At 39.0% G+C, this 20,696-nt stretch overlaps 3 protein-coding genes across 3 annotated transcripts; all 3 read right to left on the bottom strand.

Annotated features, from left to right (window-relative positions):
* Positions 1 to 8,615: 8,615 nt before the first annotated feature.
* LOC138203739 (trace amine-associated receptor 1-like) lies at positions 8,616 to 9,605 on the bottom strand. Its single transcript, XM_069158751.1, has one exon. It carries the CDS (start codon positions 9,603 to 9,605, stop codon positions 8,616 to 8,618), a length of 990 nt encoding a protein of 329 aa, XP_069014852.1.
* A 2,230-nt stretch (positions 9,606 to 11,835) lies between these two features.
* Positions 11,836 to 12,831, bottom strand: LOC138203738 (trace amine-associated receptor 1-like). The gene has a single exon (XM_069158750.1). It carries the CDS (start codon positions 12,820 to 12,822, stop codon positions 11,836 to 11,838), a length of 987 nt encoding a protein of 328 aa, XP_069014851.1. The 5' UTR covers positions 12,823 to 12,831.
* Positions 12,832 to 18,773: 5,942 nt separating this feature from the next.
* Positions 18,774 to 19,748, bottom strand: LOC138203737 (trace amine-associated receptor 1-like). Its single transcript, XM_069158749.1, has one exon. The coding sequence runs from the start codon at positions 19,746 to 19,748 to the stop codon at positions 18,774 to 18,776; it is 975 nt and encodes a 324-aa protein (XP_069014850.1).
* Positions 19,749 to 20,696: the final 948 nt, after the last annotated feature.

Raw genomic sequence — 20,696 nt, 5'->3', positions numbered from 1 at the left:
CTCAGGTGTGATAAACCACAGTTAAGTTATGTTTTAACAGGAGGGTGCAAACACTTTTTCACACAGGACCATGTGGGTTTGGATTTTTTTTCTCCCTTAATAATAAAAACCTTCATTTAAAAACTGCATTTTGTGTTTACTTGTGTTATCTTTGACTAATATTTAAATTTGTTTGATGATCTGAAACATTTAAGTGTGACAGACATGCAAAAAAAATGGAAATCAGGAAGGGGGCAAACACTTTTTCACACCACTGTATACAGAGTGGCAGCAGCAAAAACAAACTATACAAACAAGACCACATACATAAAACAAAGTCATAGACAGTAGTACAACACACACACACACACACACACACACACACACACACACACACACACACACACACACACACACACACACACAGTTTAAGCACCCAGTGTTTCACAAATACAGACAATTTTATGTATTTTATGTTTTTATATTTATTTTCAGAGTGGAGAACAATTTCACACACTTTTCATGTTGTTCTTATCTTTATGTCATCTCTTAAGATGTTAAGACTGAATTGTCCATTGTAATGCAACGGTACAGTACAACCGCTAATCAATCAAAATGTACCTTTAAGATATGATGTAGCTTGGTTATTAAAGTCCATGTTGGCAAGAAGGATTTAAAATTGTATGCTGAATTTTACAGGAAGCTAATGAGAAGAAGATAATATAAAAATACAATAATATCAAACATTGATAGTCTTACTGCAGCATTTCAATGAGTTATTGGGATATTCTGATAATATGGATTTACAATAATCAACCTGGCAGTAACACATGAACAGACTTGCTTTTTAGCCTGGTTATGAGACAGGATTTTCCTAATTTTAACCATATTGTGCAGCTGAAGGAAAACAATCCTAGAGATCTGCTTTAAATGTCAATCAAATAACTTTCTTTATGCAAGTTAAATGGCATGTCCTGGTCAAAAATAATTTTAAGGGCATGTAGATGTGGCAAACTTTTTTTGGTAATGTGGAACATTGGTGGTGCAGTGATACAAAATAGGAGGAATAGATAATTAGAAGGTGTATCACAGGGGCTTTGGAGGCCAAAAACCACAACCTGAAATATGTCTGAGTTTAGAAGTATTTAGAGGTCATCTCGGCCTTTATGTCTGCATGACATACTTGAAGTTTAACTAACACGTTTTTTAAACAAATATAGCTGGACCTCATCTGTACAACATTGAGTAATTATGCAGTGCTTCATTCTTAAATTGCCTAAGGTAAGCTTAAACATTGTGAAAAGTATCGGTCCTGGTACAGAACTATTTGGAACCATATCAAAAGGTTTTGTGTGCACAGAAGACTCATCATTGACATGACAAAATTAGAAAAATTAGAATCTTTTACACCAGCCTAATTAATCTCAATTATATGTTCCGTCTTGGTAATACAATATAGTGATCAGTGGTTTTAAATGCTGCACTAAAGTATAGCAAGACAATTACAGAGACAAGTCCTTTGTCTGAGGCAATGAGAAGATCACCGGTACCTTTAACCAGACCTTTTTCAGTGCTATGATACCCTCTTTGATTAGATTCAATTCAATTCAATTTTATTTATATAGTGCCAAATCACAACACAGGTTATTTCATGGCACTTAACACATTAAAGTCTTTCCAGCATTATACAGAGAAACCCAACAATTCAACAATTCCCACAAAACCTCCTCTTTAAGGGAGAAAAACCTCCAACAGAGGGAAAGAAAAACTCCCTCTTAACAGGAAGAAACCTCCGACAGAACCAGGCTCAGAGGTGGGCGGCCATCTGCCTTGACCGGATGGGGTGAGAGGAGAGCATAGAGAGAAAAGGACAGCATAGAGATACAAGAGAAGAACTGTTGGTGGGGCCGACAATCACAGCGCAGAGCTACGCAGCTCCATGACGGGACATCTGCAAAAGAAAGACCAGGAACTATGCAAAGCGAGGGAACTGAATGGAAGCAACAGACAATAAGCAAAAGCTGTGGGAGAGAAAAAACATGAAGTTAATGAGATGTAATGGTAAGATATGAGTCTATAGAGAGTGAAAGAGTAAGAGGAAAGAAGCTTAGTGGATAACGAGGTCCCCCAGCAGCCTGGGCCTATAACAGCATAACTAAGGGATGGTTCAGAGCCACCTGACCAGCTCTAACTATAAGCTTTATCAAAAAGGAAAGTTTTGAGTCTAACCTTAAAGCTAGAGAGGGTTTCTGCCCCTCGAACACAAACTGGGAGCTGGTTCCACAGGAGAGGAGCCTGAAAACTGAAGGCTCTGCCTTCCATTCTACTTTTGGAACCTCTTGGAACCACAAGCAGGCCAGCGTTCTGAGAGCGAAGTGCTCTGTCAGGATGATGTGGTTCTATAAGATCTCTAAGATAAGATGGAGCCTGGTCATGTAGAGCTTTAGTCAGCAAGCAAATTTTAAATTCTATTCTTGATTTAACAAGAAGCCAATGAAGAGAAGCTAAAACAGGAAAAATATGATCTCTCTTCCTAAATCCCGTCAGCATTCTTGCTGCAGCATTTTAGATCAGCTGCAGGGTATTTAATGAGTAATTTGGACATCCTAACAACAAGAAATTACAATAATCCAGCCTGGAAGTAACAAATGCATGAATGAACTTTTCTGCATCACGCTGAGGAAGGATTTTCCTGATTTTATTAATATTATGTAGATGAAAGAAGGCAGTTCTGGAGATTTGCTTTATATGGTGTCTAAAGGACAAATCCTTATCAAAGATGACTCCAAGGTTCCTCACAGTTGTGCTGAAGGCCAGGACAATGTCATCTAGAGTAACTGAGGGATTAGAGAAAGAGTTTCTCAGGTGTTTAGGACCAAGTGCAATAACTTCCGTTTTGTATGACTTCAGAAGCAGGAGATTATTAGTCATCAAGGCCTTTATGTCTGTCAGACATTCTTCAAGTTTTACTGACTGATTAGTTTCATCTGGTTTTATGGAAAGATATACTGTAGCTGCGTGTCATCTGCATAACAATGGATGTTTATGCAGTGCTTCCTGATGACATCTCCTAATGGCAGCAATGTACAAAGTGAAAAGTATTGGGCCTAACACTGAGCCTTGTGGACATCCATTGCTAACTCTTGTTGGTCTGGAAGAGTCGTTGTTGAACTAACTGAAATCTATCTGATATGTACGATTTGAACCAGTCTAATGCAGTTCCTTTGATCCTCGTAACATCTTCCAATCTCTGTAATAAAACTGTGATCAATCGTATCAAAAGCAGCACTGAGGTCCAGAAGAAGCACAGAGACAAGTCCTGTCTGAGGCTATAAAAGATCATTTGTAACTTTCTCCAGTGCTTCTTCTTTTCGTTTCACTGAAGCGTGATGGTTATATGACAGTTTCCCATTTATTTACACAGTCCTTTGCGTTTTTATTGAAAACTGGAAGGTCTTTTGAGTTGCAAGGGTTGGGTAGTAGAGGGCAGACAAGGCAATGCTCCATAGTATGGTCTGCTTCTCCACATTCACAGATGGTTGGGCCAGTCTTGTAGCCCCATCTGGCCAGAGCAGCTTTTGATCATCTCGTTCTCGTTCTGAGGCAGTTTAGAGTTTTCCATTGAGACCATGGTGCTTCTGGGCCAGGTGGGTGGAAGGTTTTCAGTAGGGGGTATTTCCACGACAGTTGGAGGAGGGTCATTCTCAAGCTTTTCCATCCAGAGTTGGATTCTGGTTTGTTTCTGAGATTTTGTTAGGGGCTGGACATGGCTGAGAAAGCCTCTTCTTGACTTTAGCTGTTGGGCCGGAGGTTGACATCCATGGAGGAGATGGCGTTCATCACTTGTAGATTTTGTTTTCTCGACTCGGCTGGCAACTTCCTGTCTAATATCAGCAGGGGCAATGCCAGCTAGGAGGTGAAGGTTGCTTGTGTTGGTGGGTTTCAAGCAGCCAGTGATCAGGCGGCAGGTGTTGTTCAGTGCTGGGCCAAGTTTCTTGGCATGGGTTGACCTCTCCCAAACAGGACATGCATATTCCGCAGAGGAGTAGCACAGGGCCAGAGCAGTAGATCTTAATGTGTGTGATGTGGCTCCCCATTTGAAGTTGGTTAGTTTCCGTAGAATGTTGTTTCGGGAACCGACCTTGGATTTTGTGTTGTTGACATGCTCCTTAAAGGAGCGAGTACGATCCAGGGTTACTCCAAGGTAGACAGGGTGGGTACAGTGCTCAAGTGGTGGTCCAGACCATTTGATGGTAAGTGGTCGGTTGGCTTCACGGTTCCTGAGATGGAAGGAGCAGACTTGGGTCTTTGCAGGGTTGGCATGTAGGTGGTTGCACTTGTATTAGAGGAGTAGCTCATTTAGGGCTGTGGTGAGGTTTAGTTCTACTGCTTTGAACGAGTTCTCTTGGGATGTTACACAGAGATCGTCTGCATAGATGAAACGCTCAGTGTTCTGGTCCATTGGCTGGTCGTTAGTGTAGATGTTGTATAGTAGTGGGGCCAGCACACTACCTTGAGGTAGGCCATTCCGTTGTTGTCGCCAACAACTCTGCTTGTTATTCAGGACAACAAAGAAGCGCCTGTCTTTCAGAAGGGTTCCAATGAGGTCTGTGAGTGGTAGGGCTTTATTCAACTCCAAGATCTTTTTTAGGAGGAGGCGATGGTTCACAGTGTCATATGCGGCAGACAGATCAACAAAGACGGCTCCTGTTATCAGTCCTTTCTGGAATCTGTCCTCAATGTGTTGAGTGAGGTTCAGAAGTTGGCTTGTGGTAGATTTTCCAGGTTGGAATCTGGCTTCTTGAGGTATGATGGCTGGTTCAGCAACAGGAGCAAGCATGTTGAGAATCAAGCGCTCAAACAGCTTGTAGAGGTGGCATAGTAGAGAGATTGGGCGGACGCTCTTTGCATGCGCTGGGTCTTTGCCTGGTTTGAGGAGGGCAATAATCCTGGTTTTCCTCCAGATCTTTGGGATGTTTTTTGTCAGCATGCACTTATTTATTTATCAGCTCGAGGATCCATTTCTTAACCAGAGGTCCAAAGTGCTTGATCTCTTCAGTGAAAATATTATCCAGTCCAATGGCTTTGCCGGTTTTAAGGGTGTTGATGCTGTGCTTGGTCAGTCCCATGGTTTGGGTGTGCTTTACTCGATCTACCTTTGGTCTTGGCTGTTTGGTGGTGGATCTCCCATTGAGCAGCAGCTGATGCGCAACTTGGTTGGTAGTGGTTGTATACTGTTGCTGAGTTACGGTTGATGGATCGTTGCTGATTTTTCGTATGAGGCTCCATCCTTTTTGATGTTCTTTGCCATATCAGTTGTCTACAGCAGGTTTTTCCACTTCAGCTGGCAACGTTCTGAAATGGAGGTCATGAGTCTCTCACCTACTTCGGTGGTAGTTTGAGCAAAGGGGTCACATTCCTAGAGCTGTTGGTATCGCTCGTACAGTTCGGTGCTTGTAACATCAAGGCCCATGATATATTGAGTGCGACATCCTCTTGGGATGTTCTTGCGGGCTGCTTCGTGCACAAGTTTAGTGAATTTGTCATAATTCCTGGAGTCTGCTGGGAGATGGGCAATCTTCCTTTCAAGATCTTCTTGGAAGTCAGGCCAGGTCGCTTTTCCAAAGTTGAATCTTCTTCGGGATGGAACTGTGCCTGGGGTTATTGCAGCGTTGACTGTGAGTCCAATGGGACGGTGTTGGGTCCTTGGCAGTGGCTCCAAGACCATCTTTTTGCTTAATCTGGCAATCTTGTGGCTGACAAACACAATATCAGGGTTGTAACCTGCTCTCCATCGACCGCAGTTGAAGGACTTTGGTTGTTTTGCGTCGTGGATCAAGTTAAGCTGGCAGTTTTCGGCCCACATTTCTACTGCATCTCCATCTGTGTTGTTGTTGGCGTGTCCCCATTGCATGCTGTGGCTGTTGAAATATGCTATCACAATCTTCGGTTTTCCGGATGGTGGTATTTCAGGCATTTCCAGTTTGTAGACTGAGGTAATGGTAACTCCTCTGAGCTCAGTGGCTAGGACTTTAATGTTGTTTTCATTGCTCTTTGATGTTGATTCAGTGATTGTCCCATTTTTTGCTAGCATGATGCTATTTCTCATGTGGTCTTTCTATGAGGGTGGTCATACCCTCCACACGGGGGCGATGATTTTTTTGGTCCACGGTGGGTTTTCTGTATGCAGAGAATATCTCACTGGTATTCTTTGCAGAGTTTTGCAACAAGTTCTTCTTTAGTTGCAGACAGTCCTTCTACATTGAGAGATATAATGGTCAGTGCTGGCCTTGGAGGCAGGCATTGGCCTCTCTTCCTACTCCGGACTGGAGGGCTGCTGTCGTTTGTTGAGCTTCTTCGCTCGCTTCGATGTCTTCGGTAGAATTTGCAGGTTTGTTTAAACCTGACAGGGATCGCGACGTGAACGCTTCTACCATGATCCCCTCACCAGTGCTGTTTCTGTGCTATGATGTACTCTAAAGCAAACACACCATTCCTTTGTAAATGATCACAAAGTTGATTTGCAACAACCTTTTGAAGGGTTTTAGAAATAAACGTCAGGTTGGAAATTGGTCTGTAGTGTCTTAAAACAGCTGGATCAAGAGTCGGCTTTTTAAGTAAAGGTTTAATTACAGCCACTTCAAAAGCCTGTGGTATATTGCGATATGTTGATCTGATTTAATATGGAAGTCCTAATTAAAGGGAAGACTTCCTTGAGGAGTTTTGTTGGGATGAAATCCAAGAGACAGGTAGATGATCCAGATAAGGAAATAATTGCTGTTAGCTTGAAGAGCTCAGCAGGAGAGAAATGTTTGAGGTACAAATCTGGTCCCACGGTTGCTTCCAGGGCTGCCGTGCTTAGCAACATATCAGTGACAGTGGCAGGAAGGGTCTGCCCGATTCTTTGTGCACATCTCAGATTGCGTGAGCATAAACAAGACTTAAGTGTGACATCAAGGCATTGTGTCGAGCAGGTGGTTGTGATTACAATAATGCCTTTTAGGCTGGGGTGAATCACATCTCCCGGTGTGGGAGAGCCAAGAGCCAAAAGTGAAGGACACAGCCACACACAAACAGACAGAGAGATAACAAACTGGAAAATAAAAGAGCAACAAAAGCTCACATTTAAGAATTAAACTTAATTAAATCAGATGTAAGCATTGTTGAATCTGCAGACAGTGGCGTGGAAGTAATTAGAAGCTCTGCTGCTGATCATGGAAGCCCTGGTAGAGCAGCAGCTCTGCTGCATCCCCAAATCCCCCCATCAGTGCTGCATAGCCTACAGAATCTAAAACTTACTTTAAGTGACTTGTTTACAAACTAAAGAATTGAGATATCATTTTTGTTTAGTTTTTCTGAATATTTCAAGGCATAATATTATGTGCATGCTGACATATGAATCTATTGCACTTATTTTATTGAAATTTTATGTTATCAAAATTAATAATTAAATATTTTTCAGTATTTTATTGTAGCCATCCATCCGTTATTTTGTTCACAGGAATATTGTTATCGCAAAAGTATCTAGATGTATTGTAAAATTATTTTAGGGCTATATCACCTATTATAGGTAAATTTTTTGGAGGAATTCTGGATCAAGTCATTGATTAGCATTTGAAAATAAAATTAAGAAAACAATAGAATTTAACTAGCTTACTCCTTCAATCTTATCTGTTGTGCTGGATGTGGCACACCTGGAATTGCATATGTATTATGTATCAATATGTATATTATTTTCCTATGAAATATATATTGCATCCAATTAAGAAGGGACTAAAAGAAAGGAGTGTATCTGCACAATTTATTATACTGCATGCTGGGATTATAACCATTTTACTATGGAATATACAACTTATGCAACAATCTCCTTGGACAGTACAGTGTTACTTGCTCATACTTTCAGCAATTTTCAGTGATTTGTAAGGTTAGGTTAGGTTAGGTAGTTACTTTATTAATCCCCGAGGGGAATTTTTTTTTCGCTACAGCAGCATACAGGAAGCAATAGATAATAATAGAATAAATAAGTTCATATAGCTGTGGGCTAGTTATAGCTATGACAGACATTGCTGAGTTAAACACTTTTCCTCCTATTTCCCAGCATGCCCTCTATCCTATGTAACTCTGAGGAATAAAGTAAGCAAGTTAAACAGATGTTGTTGACTGGTAGAAATTATATTTATTTTTGATGAAATATACAGTTTTGGAAAAAAAATTCCAACAACAAATTCAGATAATCCACATAATATAAAATGTAACTGTGACTCAAAACTATAAGTGTTCATAGTGGTAGGTGAAATATACTGTACATCTGTCACACTTTTAGACAGTGACCTTACAAAGAGTAATAAACAACTGTGATGTTTCAGGTTCAGGCTCTGAGTACACTTGGTAAGAGATAAGCCATAAAAGAGATAGTGTAATGATCATTAAGTTCTGACAGAGTAATTAGCTTTAGAAAAACAAAACAAAACAAAAAAAATAGCCAGCAGGAAAATTGTGTGCAAACATTGAAATGAGATCCTACTAGATGCTCTAACATATTGTAATGATTAAGAATAACATTAGGAGGTGGGAAAGTATATATTTTTTTCCAACCCTTATTTTGTGGGTTAGTATTTTAGCAATCCATGAAATAATCAAATTAATTTTGAGTTGGCTAAATCACCCTGAAATATTTTTCCCGAAATGATCATTCTGAAAGCTGATCTGAACCAGCTGTAAAAGAAAGCATAAATTAATGGATTCAGCATTGAATTTGACAGTGTAAGCCAGTTAAGCATTTCTATCACAGGAACTGGTGGGGGATTATAAGCTAATGGCTGAAAGACAACACAAATAAAGTAAGGAGTCAAACATAAGAGAAAAACTCCCATAACAATAGCCAGAGTTTTGGTGGCCTTCCTCTCCATCTTACTGACAGATGCTCCAGACTTTGCTGTGTTCTCTATGCTGTTTACTTGTTTCTGTGCAACAAGGAAAATCTTCAGATAGATACAGAGCATTATGATCGCTGGAAGGTAAAATGAAAGAACAGGTCCGATAGTGTTTGCAATTACAACATCAACAGAGCACATTTCTTCACACGTCCCTTGGCTGAAACCTGCAATTATGATCCCAATTCCTATCAGAGCAGAAATACCCCAACTCACCAGTATCATAATCACAGAAACGTGAGCATTTATTTTAGTTCTATACGTGAGAGGCTGACACACTGCGTAATATCTATCTACAGAAATGCAGCACAAGTTGAGTATAGAAGATGTGCAGAGTGATACATCAAAGCTGTCCCTAATTTTGCAGAATAAATCTTCATGATACAGACATGAGGTTACAGTGAATGCCATACTGAGAGGGAAAACTAAAACTCCTACAAGCAGGTCAGCCACAGCCAGAGATAGAATGAGGTAGTTAGTGGGAGTTTGGAGCTGTTTGAAGTAAATGATGGAGATTATTACAAGGAAGTTTCCACATATTGTAACAACAGACAGAGAACCGAGGAAAATATACAATAAAACACATATAATGGAAGGGTTGGTTGTAAATGTGTGAGTCGCATTGTATGATTTATAGCAGGGATGTATGTCATCAATGACGGAACTGCTGTTGAGATTTAACTCTGGATCCATGTTTGGAGATCTCTGCAATATCAATCTAAAATGTTAAGAAAGTTAAAAAAGATTTAGCTGAGACATACAACAATTATTTTTTTTTTAGAGGAAAAACATGATCAGTGTATTTGAACTTTTTGTTTTTTACCTGGTAATAGGGTGATGTAATCCATGTAAGAGCAGTGTCGTGGGGCCCAACACACTGCGCCACTACAGAGCAGTTGAACTTGGTATTTAAAAGTCATTACTTAAACTTGGTCATCCAATCAGATGTGGGTGCCAACACCTTGTTTGCATGAGATACAAAAATGCAGAATAATGAGTAAACATGGCGTGTGTGTGTGTGTGTGTGTGTGTGTCTGTCTGTCTGTCTGTCTGTGTGTGTCTCTCTGTGTGTGTGTGTGTGTGTGTGTGTGTGTGTGTGTGTGTGTGTGTGTGTGTGTGTGTGTGTGTGTCTAAATAATTATACTTTGCCAGTACAACTGAAATAAGAAATACTGTATATTGCATAAACATGAAGTAAAAAACTCAGAAATATGAATTATTTACTTGGCAATAAATAAAAAGGCCCCCAGCCAAAATAGGCTCCTACTTAAAAAAAAAAAAAATAGATCGATAAAATAGTGTACTTAATGACAATCTACACTTATGATATTAATAGTGTGGTTGAAATAACAGAAACATCTCTCAGTATGATGCAATGCAATGCAACTGTCTGTATGTGATGCAATGTCTTGGTTGTTTAGGTAGAATTTAAAGCTTCTTTCCAGCAACATTTATATTTGAAGAATTGTCGATTGTCAATCAGCTTCATTGACCAAGCATGGGAACACGTATAAAGATTACTTCAAAGTCTTCCCAAAATATATTATATTTGTCTGGATAGATATAATTGTAAACTGCAACTTAACTTGTTGTTGGAGGCATACAAACACGAGGCAGTAATTCTAGTTATGTTCTGAAAAGAAATAGCCTTCTGATCATAATATAAATTATTTATGATCATTTTATATCGAGAACTTTTCTTTTGCAGGTCTTACATTGGATCTATATTAAAAAAGTTGGGAATTGTAAACCATACTTGTAAATTCATATAAAGTACAGGGGCATATCTCGATACAAAATTTTTACATAGATGTCTGTTTGCCAAGTTTCTTGTTTAATGTTTTAGTATAGCTATGATATTTTTCATTTTAAGTTGACAAGTTCATGAACCAGAAGCATTATATACATTCATTAAAAAAAAACTACAAAATTAAACTAAAAATATGCCTGTGTTATACAGAAATGTTGTAACTTTAAATTATGGTTAATTCAAGAGAAGTTAAGTTTCAAAACTTAGAAATTGCTTTGGTTTATGACACTGTATTTGACTATTTTTACGCCGTACAAAACGGCAAGAAAAGCAACTCATCACATTTTTTATTTTAAGTTTGGGTTTTTTTTATTTATATTTCAGTCAGTTGATTACAATTAAACAATACCTTACTTCTACATCTGAGTCAGGCTTTGACAGCATTTATTGTTTTAATGAACATGCAAACTTGTTAATGGCCAGATTTTTCTGTGCTTCTAACGGTGCATTTTATTATGGAAATACAAAAAATGTACAATTGAAAAACACATACATGATAATAAGGTATATATACATGTATATATTATCAATTTATATAAGTAAGTTTACTTTAAATGATATCAACCGTGCCATTATCAGATGGTAATCCTAATGCTGCCAGTGTCAGAAGTCAAAACAGTTTTCACCTTATTTTCTTGAAGCCAACTTGAACCAGCTGTAAAGGAAAATATTAACAAACATACTGAGCATTAAATTTGACAGTGTAGGCCAGTTACTAGTTTCAGACAGAAAGTAGCACTTCTTTATGGCTCAAAAGTTGCACTAAGAAAGCAACAAAAAAGAAAGAAGAAAGTCAGGTGATGTGGTTACAGAGTGACAAAGTCCACATGAGGATGGGTCACAACCTTCATATTTAACTCAGGAACTGCTTGTTTCCTATCTTCAATTTGAATCAGTTTTAAAGGGTCTTTGTATCCAACTGTTTATTCCTGTAACAATGGCAACAAAGGTTGCCTGTCTTGTCATTTTAACCCAAACCACGATGTTCCCTTAAAACAGGACCTGATCTTTCCTCGTAACGAACCAAATCATTGGGTTTATTAGTCTTTAACGGCCATTTACTGTCACATTTTTGACAATTCAATTATGTTTTTATGCACCTTAAAGAGTAACTCAATGTAATTTGGAGTTAGCAAAATCCCCTCCAAATATTTTTCCAGAAATAATCATTTTAAAGGCCAATCTAAACCAGCTGTAAAAGAAAGCATAAATAAACGGATTCAGCATTGAATTTGACAATGTTAGCCAGAAAAGTGTTTCTAATACAGAACCTGGTACTGAATCATTAATATAAGGCATAAAGATGATGCAAAGAAAAAAAGGAGTCCAACATAAAAGAAACACTCCCAAAACAACAGCCAGAGTTTTGGTGGCCTTCCTCTCCATCTTACTGACAGCTGCTCCAGACTTTGTGTTCTGGATGCTCCGTTCCTGTTTCAGTGCAACAAGGAAAATCTTCAGGTAGATACACAGCATTATGATCGCTGGGAGATAAAATGACAATATAGGTCCAATAGTGTTGGCTATGATAACTTTAATTAAACACCTTTCCTCACATATTTCAACGTTTAATCCTACAATTATTACAAAAATTCCAGTTAGAACAGAGACACCCCAGTTCACCAGGATCATGATCACAACAACATAGTGATTGATTTTAGTTGTGTATGTTAGGGGCTGACACACTGCGTAATATCTGTCAACAGATATACAACACAGATGCAGAACAGAACATGTGCTTAGTGATATATGAAAGATGCCGTGTACTTTGCAGATTAAACCCTCAGGATACAGGCATTGGCTGAGAGAGAACACCATGCTGAAAGGAAAAACTATAATCCCAACAAGCAGGTCAGCTGCAGCCAGAGAGAGGATGAGGTAGTTAGTGGGAGTGTGCAGCTGTTTGAAGTAAACAATAGAGATTATGACGAGGAAGTTTCCACATATTGTTATAACAGACAATAAAGCAAGAAAAACATACATCAATACACATATAAGAGAAGGACTGTTTGTCAGTATATTATTAAAATTATCTATCACATAGCAGGGATGTATGTCAGCCACAATGTCAGTCCTATTGACAGAAACTTTTGGTCCCATGTTTCAAAATTCCTGCATTTCAATAAAATTCATATAATCAACAATCTAATTTCAGCGTCTGCACCAACCTGAAGCTCCACTTAACCTGGCCTCTCCTGGTCAACTAACGAGCTGCTCAGCAGTCAGAGAGTCGACACACAGAGTTAAAGAAGGTTGTAAAGAAGAGAGACGGTGTTGAGAGTTGTCCAATCACATGATGATCACAAAATAAATATGATCATACTCTAACGATGAAAGTGGGAGGTTCCGGCACGTGTTTCCCAATTCTGCAGCACCTACATGGCCTCCATCAGACAGGAAGTATATGTATTCACACAAAAATTAACTAAGCAACTACCAGGTACATGTGAATAAATCATTTTTACTTCATAATCATTTTGCATCAAGTACCATGTTTGGTACTTGGTAGATTTCCAGCAATCGAGTCCACCAAAGACACACGAAGTGACAAAGTGTAAATGAGGTTTCTGACTCTCAACCCAACTTAAATGGCCTCAACTGGAAAAAATTTGGTTTAAATGCACTTTTGTAAATTTTCTCAGATGAACGTAGCCTCTGTGACATTACCCATATTATAAGACTGATATTGAAGCTCGGGCTGAAAATAGTCAGTTTTCAAAAGCTTCCTAACTGAGTGAAGTGACCTGGAAGTACTAATAAGGTCTTAATTATCTAAATGCCTAGGAAAGGTCTTTCAATGCTTCCTTTATTGTCTCTTTTACCATAGGATACACCATCTTTTATGAAAGGAAAGGACATAATCCTGTATGAAGGTATTTTTGTGTCTTTATAATGCAAGCAAAAAGCTTGGAAATGGAAAAAAAGCAGTTCCTGAGTTAAAAATAAATGTTGTAACCCATCCATCCAGCTTCTCATGTAGACTCTTTCAATTGGTAACCACATCAACTGACTTCTCCTTTCTTTTTTGTTGCTTTCTTACTGCAACTCTTGAAAAAACTTTTGTAAGTAAAAATATATGAAGTGTTTGCACACAGTAGGCTGTGTAAGGTTGTACACACACACCTTGCTCCCTCTGGCAGCAGAGGATTATTAGTTGAGCTACATAGAGGTCTGCTGACGTTATATTGCTCTTTTCTATTTAAATGCTTTAACATGTGACAGCATGACTTGCACCTGACATGACCATGTCTCTCAACCTGGCTCTGACTATCTTCATCTTGATCTGACGGCTGGCTAGTTTGGGTATTGTATGCTCGGAGGCAGTTCAGCTGGTTTGATGCTCTTGGTACCTGCTGGTTGCCTTGGATCCAGTGTTTACCAACACAGAGTCTATTCCAGCTTCACCAGCAGTCATTTTAACTATGGAGTCATAATCGGTGGACGGGCTCACTAGGGTGGACACCTTTCCACCCTGCCACCCCTTCAGCAGCATGACCCACCATTTCAGCCAGATGTGAATGTCCCCTATTGTCTTTACATTGGTCTGACTTTTTCCCACCTCTACCAGCTGGTTCCCCTTGGTCTTCTGGGAGTAGTGTACTTCCTTGTCCCGGCAGGCCTGTTCCACCTCTGCCCCGAGTCTGTCGCCGTCATTTCCCGGGTTGCATTCTTGTAGGTGACGCTGCACCGACGGGTCCTAGGTGTCGAACCCGTCCCCCCTCAGGATGATCTAACACGGGAGCTGATAGGTTGCTCCGGCAGGATCCGAGGCCTGACTCCCTATAGAACCTGGTTCAGCCATGTTGTTATAATATGTCCAGAATGCGGTTTGGCAGTGTTTTGCTGAAACAAGCAAAGCCTTCCCTGAATAAAACGTTGTTTGTATGGCAGCATATGTTACTCCAAAAGCCAAAAATGGTACCTTCCCACATGTGTTAGCTACCCATGCCATGTGCACTACGGCATCCCTGTACCATCATGGATGGACGGCTGTAGCGTTATGCCAATTTACTTCGTGAGGATTAAATCTTGCTTTCAAGGGGCACCGGTCCAATATTGGACAAATTATTAATTCAAAATTAATATGAAATCAGTCAATCATAACCTGAATTCATGAATTCTCGTATCGGAACTCAAATTATTTGATATATTCAGAAAGTTACAACCAGGACACAGTTGGGTCTAATTAGGTAGGTAGGTAGGTAGGTAGGTAGGTATTTACTTTATTAATCCCCGAGGGGAAATTTTTTCGCTACAGCAGCATACAGAAGCAATAAGATAATAATAGAAATAATAGAATGAAATAGAATAGAATAGAATAATATAATAATAGAAAAGCAATAAAATAAAATAGCAGTAAATAGCAGTAAAAAATATAAATATAAAATATAAAATGCACAGTATATACAGTACATTATATATCTATATATATTATATACAACAAACCAAGAAACACAGTCAACATATATATAGTACAGTATATATCTATATATATTATATATAAACAAACCAAGAAACATAGTCAACAGTGTTATTGTACTGTGATGGATTTTGCCAGAGGTGAGTTATTGTACAGTCTTATTGCAGTGGGCAGGAATGATCTCCTGTATCTGTCCTTGTGAAAGCAGAGCTGGAGGAATATTTTAGAGAAAGTGCTCCGCTGTCCCTGCAGCAGGTGGTGGAGAGGGTGGACAGGGTTATCCAATATGGACAATAGTTTGTTCAGCGTCCTCCTCTCCACCACCTTTTCCAGGCTGTCCAGTTTGTAGCCGATGATGGAGCCGGCCTTCTTAACCAGTTTGTTAAGTCTGTTGGTGTCACCGGCTCCAATGCTGCTCCCCCAGCAGACCCCAGCGAAGTACAATGCACTGGCCACAACAGACTTTAAATTAATTAAATTAAATTAATTAAATTAAAAGAATTTATTGTTTAACTTCTCATGAAATTATTAAATGACAGATGTGTTTATATGAATGAGAATGCACAATTACTTCTGATTACTGACGGTGAAGTGAAAGAGGGAATTGTTACCGGGCTAACAGAAAACTGAATAAGGGAAATGTAAGTCTATGAGGCTAATTTAGAAATTTCGCCACCCTGAATAAATGAGCCAGCTTACTTTTGAGATGAGTTGACCACGGGCCGGAAAAACGGGTCCAGATGATGCCGATCAGAGGTCCGGTGGATGGGAGTTGAATAACGGGGGTTCCCTCCCGTTCTCAGCTTCCCTCCGTTCGTCTGGCGACGGTGCTGGCCCTTTGAGGTGCCGTGGGGGGTCGTTAGACCGAGGTGGAAGAGGTCTCGTCAGGCTCGCCGTTAGCAGGTGGATGTAGACGGCGTTTCGGTCTGCCGAGTCCTGGCGATTTTCCGATCGTCACTACTTTGTGATTTTGTATAAACGCGTAGGCTGGCCTTGACACAGCGTTAACAAAATTACTGATAATGATACAGGCTCGTCACAGGGTTGAATTGAGTATTTGATCAGAGTTGCTGATCATACTCTGAGAATTTGATTATTATGTGCGTTAAAGTTGAACAAAAATGTAGATCTAAAAATTACTAAGTCAAAACTTAATGAACTAAAAAATAACTGAAACTAAAACGAATCTCAAATTGAATCTTAGATGAATTTAAAACGAATCTTTTAGAGAATAAACCGAATCTTAGTGAATCTTGCAGCGAATCATGAACCGAATGTGAATGATCAGCTTGAGTCTCTCTCTTTTGAGGTGGAGAGCATGGGAAATGATCGGGGTGTCGAATTTCACCTTATCGATACCCTGTCTCAGGGGGAGAGGAGGTGTCAGGAGGAGGAGGATGAGGTGTCATAAGGGCCAACGTTGAACACGACTTGATTGAAACCATGTATAAAAGAAGTACCTTATTTCACTTCACCAACGTATTATGAGATATATTATTATCACAGATCATATTTTAAACAATGAATTAATTGTAGTTCTAGTTAGTTAGATGGAGAGGAGAGAGACGATGGAGACGAATGAGTGGACAGAGAGAGAGAGAGAGGGGGGGGGGGCAGAGATCTGGGGATAAGCAATATTCACCTCTCTAGACTCAGGATATAGTTTTTAGTAACACCTAAACTTTTGATTAACATCACAACGTTAGTATAAGAATATCATAGCATACAGGACAGCAGCATATGTCATTATGAATTCACAAGTCCATATTTTATTCTGAAAGTTTGTGAGTTTTGGTGACATCTGACCACCTGAGGGAGCCATGGCTTTTCTGGGAGGGTCAATGTTGATGGTCATCTGATATCTGGAGAGTGTCAACTGTGGGGTTGGTGTATTGACCAAAAGGGATTAAGGAGGTATCCTTTGGTTTACGGCTGGCCGGATGTGGTCTCCAAAGTGACGGGTTTTATAGACCTAAAAGGGTGTGGGTACTGTCACTTGTGGCAGAAGTTTGGGTTTTTATGAGGAAAGAGGGTGATAAAGAAGGGCCAGGGGAATTTAGCAAAAGTTCACATACTCCAGACATGTGGGGGTGAAGGGAGCGTGAAGATTTCCTTTTCAGGTCAGGGAGATAACGGGTGAAGAGATGTTGTACTGGCACTTTGTGAGGGATAGTTTATAAAGCGAGTTCACTACACGGTGTTCAATATTGTTTTTTCAGCCTTGTCCCTTCTGTACAGATATTTCGCCAGATTCTCTTCATCTTTTACTGATTTTATATATCGTAGATGATGAACTCCCCAAATTCTTTGCAATTTTACATCAAGAAACGTTATTCTTAGACTGTTACACGATTTACCCACACAATCTTTCACAGAATGGTGAATCCCGGCCCATCTTCTCTCTTGAGAGACTGCCTCTCTGGGATGTTTTTTTTTTTTTTTTTTACATCCAATCTTGTTACTTATCTGTTGGCAGTCAACCTAATTTGTTGAGATTTTCAAACCTGGTCTTATTTTAGCATTATACAACTTTTTGATCTTGTCCCCATTTTTTGAGAAACAGAGCTGTATAATTGTAAATTTGCAAAATTTGTAGTCAATGACATGAAACCTAAAATGTCACGTGTGAATGGAAAATGCTCTTGAAAATGGCAAACCAGTGATGCTTCCATGTCATCTACAAAAACTCCTACAAAGCCATTGCTATTGCAGAATTGTATGCAGGAATCTAAGAACAGAATAAAAAAATAGACCTACTTGACCATGACAGCAATGTAACATTGCTCCCTCTTTACAATTTTGGAGGTTTAAGCAGCATTTTCAGGATATCACTCCATCAGGATATCACTCCATATGAAGGATCCTTTATCTTGTTCCTTAAGCGCAAACTGTGACCTCAAGGATGAACTGAATTGATTTTGGAGGTGAAAGGTCATGGTAATTACACTAAAACAATGATTTGATTCTACATCTGAGCCAGGATTTTGACAGCATTTATTTGTGTTTAATGTACATGCAAACTTAATAGCCAGATCTTTATGTGCTTCTAACAATGTATTTTATTATGGAAATTTAAAACATGTACAAATGAAAAATACATACATGATGCCCAGATATACATGTATAGTCATTATTTAAATTAGTATGTCTAAACCGTGTCATAATCAGATCCTAATAATGCCAGTGCCAGTAAGTCAAAACATTTTCACCTTATTACATTTTCTTGAAGCTGATCTGAACCAGCTATGACAGAAAACATAAATAAACATACTGTGCATTACATTTGACAGTGTAGGCCAGTTTCTAGTTTCAAACAGAAAGTGGCACTTCATCAAGGCTCAAAGGTTAAAATATAATGAAGAAAGAACGGAACAGATCAGAGAGTTATTAGGTTACATCATGACTGCTTGTTTCTCATCTTTAATTTAAATCAGTTTTTTAGGGGTCTTTGTATTTCTGTAACAATGGCAACAAAGCATCCCTGACTCATCATTTTGACCCAAACCACAATGTTTCCCTTAAAACAGGGCCTGACAGTTCCTGAAATCTTTGGGATTATTAGTCTTTTATGGCCATTTACTGTCTCATTTTTTAACAATTCAATTGTGTTTTTTGCACCTTAAGCAGTAACTCAATGTAATTTTGAGTTAACAAAATTCCCTCTAAATATTTTTCCAGAAATAATCATTTTAAAGGCCAATCTGAACCAGCTGTAAAAGAAAGCATAAATAAACGGATTAAGCATTGAATTTGACAGAGCGAGCCAGTTAAGTGTTTCCATCACAGAACCTGGTACTGAAATATTAGTGTAACGCAGAAAGGTGATGCAAAGAAAGAAAGGAGTCCAACATAGAAGAAACACTCCCAAAACAACAGCCAGAGTTTTGGTGGCCTTCCTCTCCATCTTACTGACAGCTGCTCCAGACTTTGTGTTCTGGATTCTCCGTGCCTGTTTCAGTGCAACAAGGAAAATCTTCAGGTAGATACACAGCATTATGATCGCTGGGAGGTAAAATGACAATATAGGTCCAATAGTGGCGGCTATGAGAACTTTAATTAAACAGCTTTCCTCACATGTTTCACTGTTTAATCCTACAATTGTCACAACAATTCCAATTAGAGCAGAGACACCCCAGTTCACCAGGATCATGGTCGCAACAACATAGTGATTGATTTTAGTTGTGTATGTTAGGGGCTGACACACTGCGTAATATCTGTCAACAGAAATACAACACAGAGTCAGAATAGAACAAGTGCCCAGTGATATATGAAAGCTGCCTCGGACTTTGCAGATCAAACCATCAGGATACAGGCATTGGCTGTAAGAGAACACCATGTTGAAAGGAAAAACTATAATCCCAACAAGCAGGTCAGCTGCAGCCAGAGAGAGGATGAGGTAGTTAGTAGGAGTGTGCAGCAGTTTGAAGTAAACAATCGAGATTATGACAAGGAAGTTTCCACATATTGTTATAACAGACAATAAAGCAAGGAAAACATATATCAATACACATGTTATGGAAGGATTGTTTGTCAGTATATTATTAAAATTATCTATGACATAGCAGGGATGTATTTCAGTCCTATTGACAGAAATGTCTGGTGCCATGTTTCAAAATTCCTGCTTTTCAATAAAATGAATATAATCAACACTGTAATTTAAGCTTCTGCACCAACCTGAATGTCCACTTGACCTGGCCTCTCTTGGTCAACAAACGAGCTGCTCAGCAGTAAGAGAGTCGACACACAGAGTTAAAGGTTGTAAAGAAGAGAGACGGTGTTGAGAGTTGTCCAATCACATGATGATGACAAAAAAAAAACATTATCATATTCTAATTATGAAGGTGGGAGGGTCCAGCAGATCTGAAGCATGTCTATGATGATCTATGTTTGTCTATAGTTCTAAAACCCGAATATGGTTTGCCAAGCATCTATTAAGAAACACAACTGGAGGTCTTAAATTGCATGAAACCTTTATTGTTTTGGGGAACATCAATAGATTGTGTATTTTTAACTTGAAATGTAGACTCTCAACAGCATGTTTACTGTAATAGAAAAAACTTTTAGCCTATAAACATGACATAAACACTAACATGACACAATGTTCTACAACTATTGTGAATAGTTTCACAATTAATGTGGTTCATGTTGCTTGTGTAACACTGTTTATATTGTTAAGCTGTAAACGTGAGAAGCTTAATTGACATGATTTACTTTTGTTGTGAAAAGCATAAAACAAGAAATGCTGTTACTTTGAAGTACCAGGAAGTAGCATGGTACGTGGCTTCTTGACGCTAACTGAAAAATGATGATACGGAGAATACCAGATGTCGGGTGCAAGAACGTGTTCTGTTCACTGTTCCAGTTTGTAATACTGCAGTTCAGACAGTAAAGTGTTCCGTTCAAATGAGACGTGTTTTGGTCCTCAGTAGAAGCTCCACTTCACAACAACAACCCTGTTTCCAAAAAAGTTGGGACACTGTAAAATATGAATAAAAACACAATGTCACAACTCACAAGTCATACAAACCCATAGTTAATTGAAAGAAGACCAAAG

The sequence above is a fragment of the Embiotoca jacksoni genome, unplaced genomic scaffold (genome assembly GCF_022577435.1).
Source record: "Embiotoca jacksoni isolate LCO1_2020_lvr unplaced genomic scaffold, fEmbJac1.0.p SCAF_23, whole genome shotgun sequence".
NCBI lineage: Eukaryota > Metazoa > Chordata > Actinopteri > Embiotocidae > Embiotoca > Embiotoca jacksoni.
Note: the sequence above shows the minus strand (reverse complement) of the source record. Positions and strands in the feature narration are given on the sequence as shown.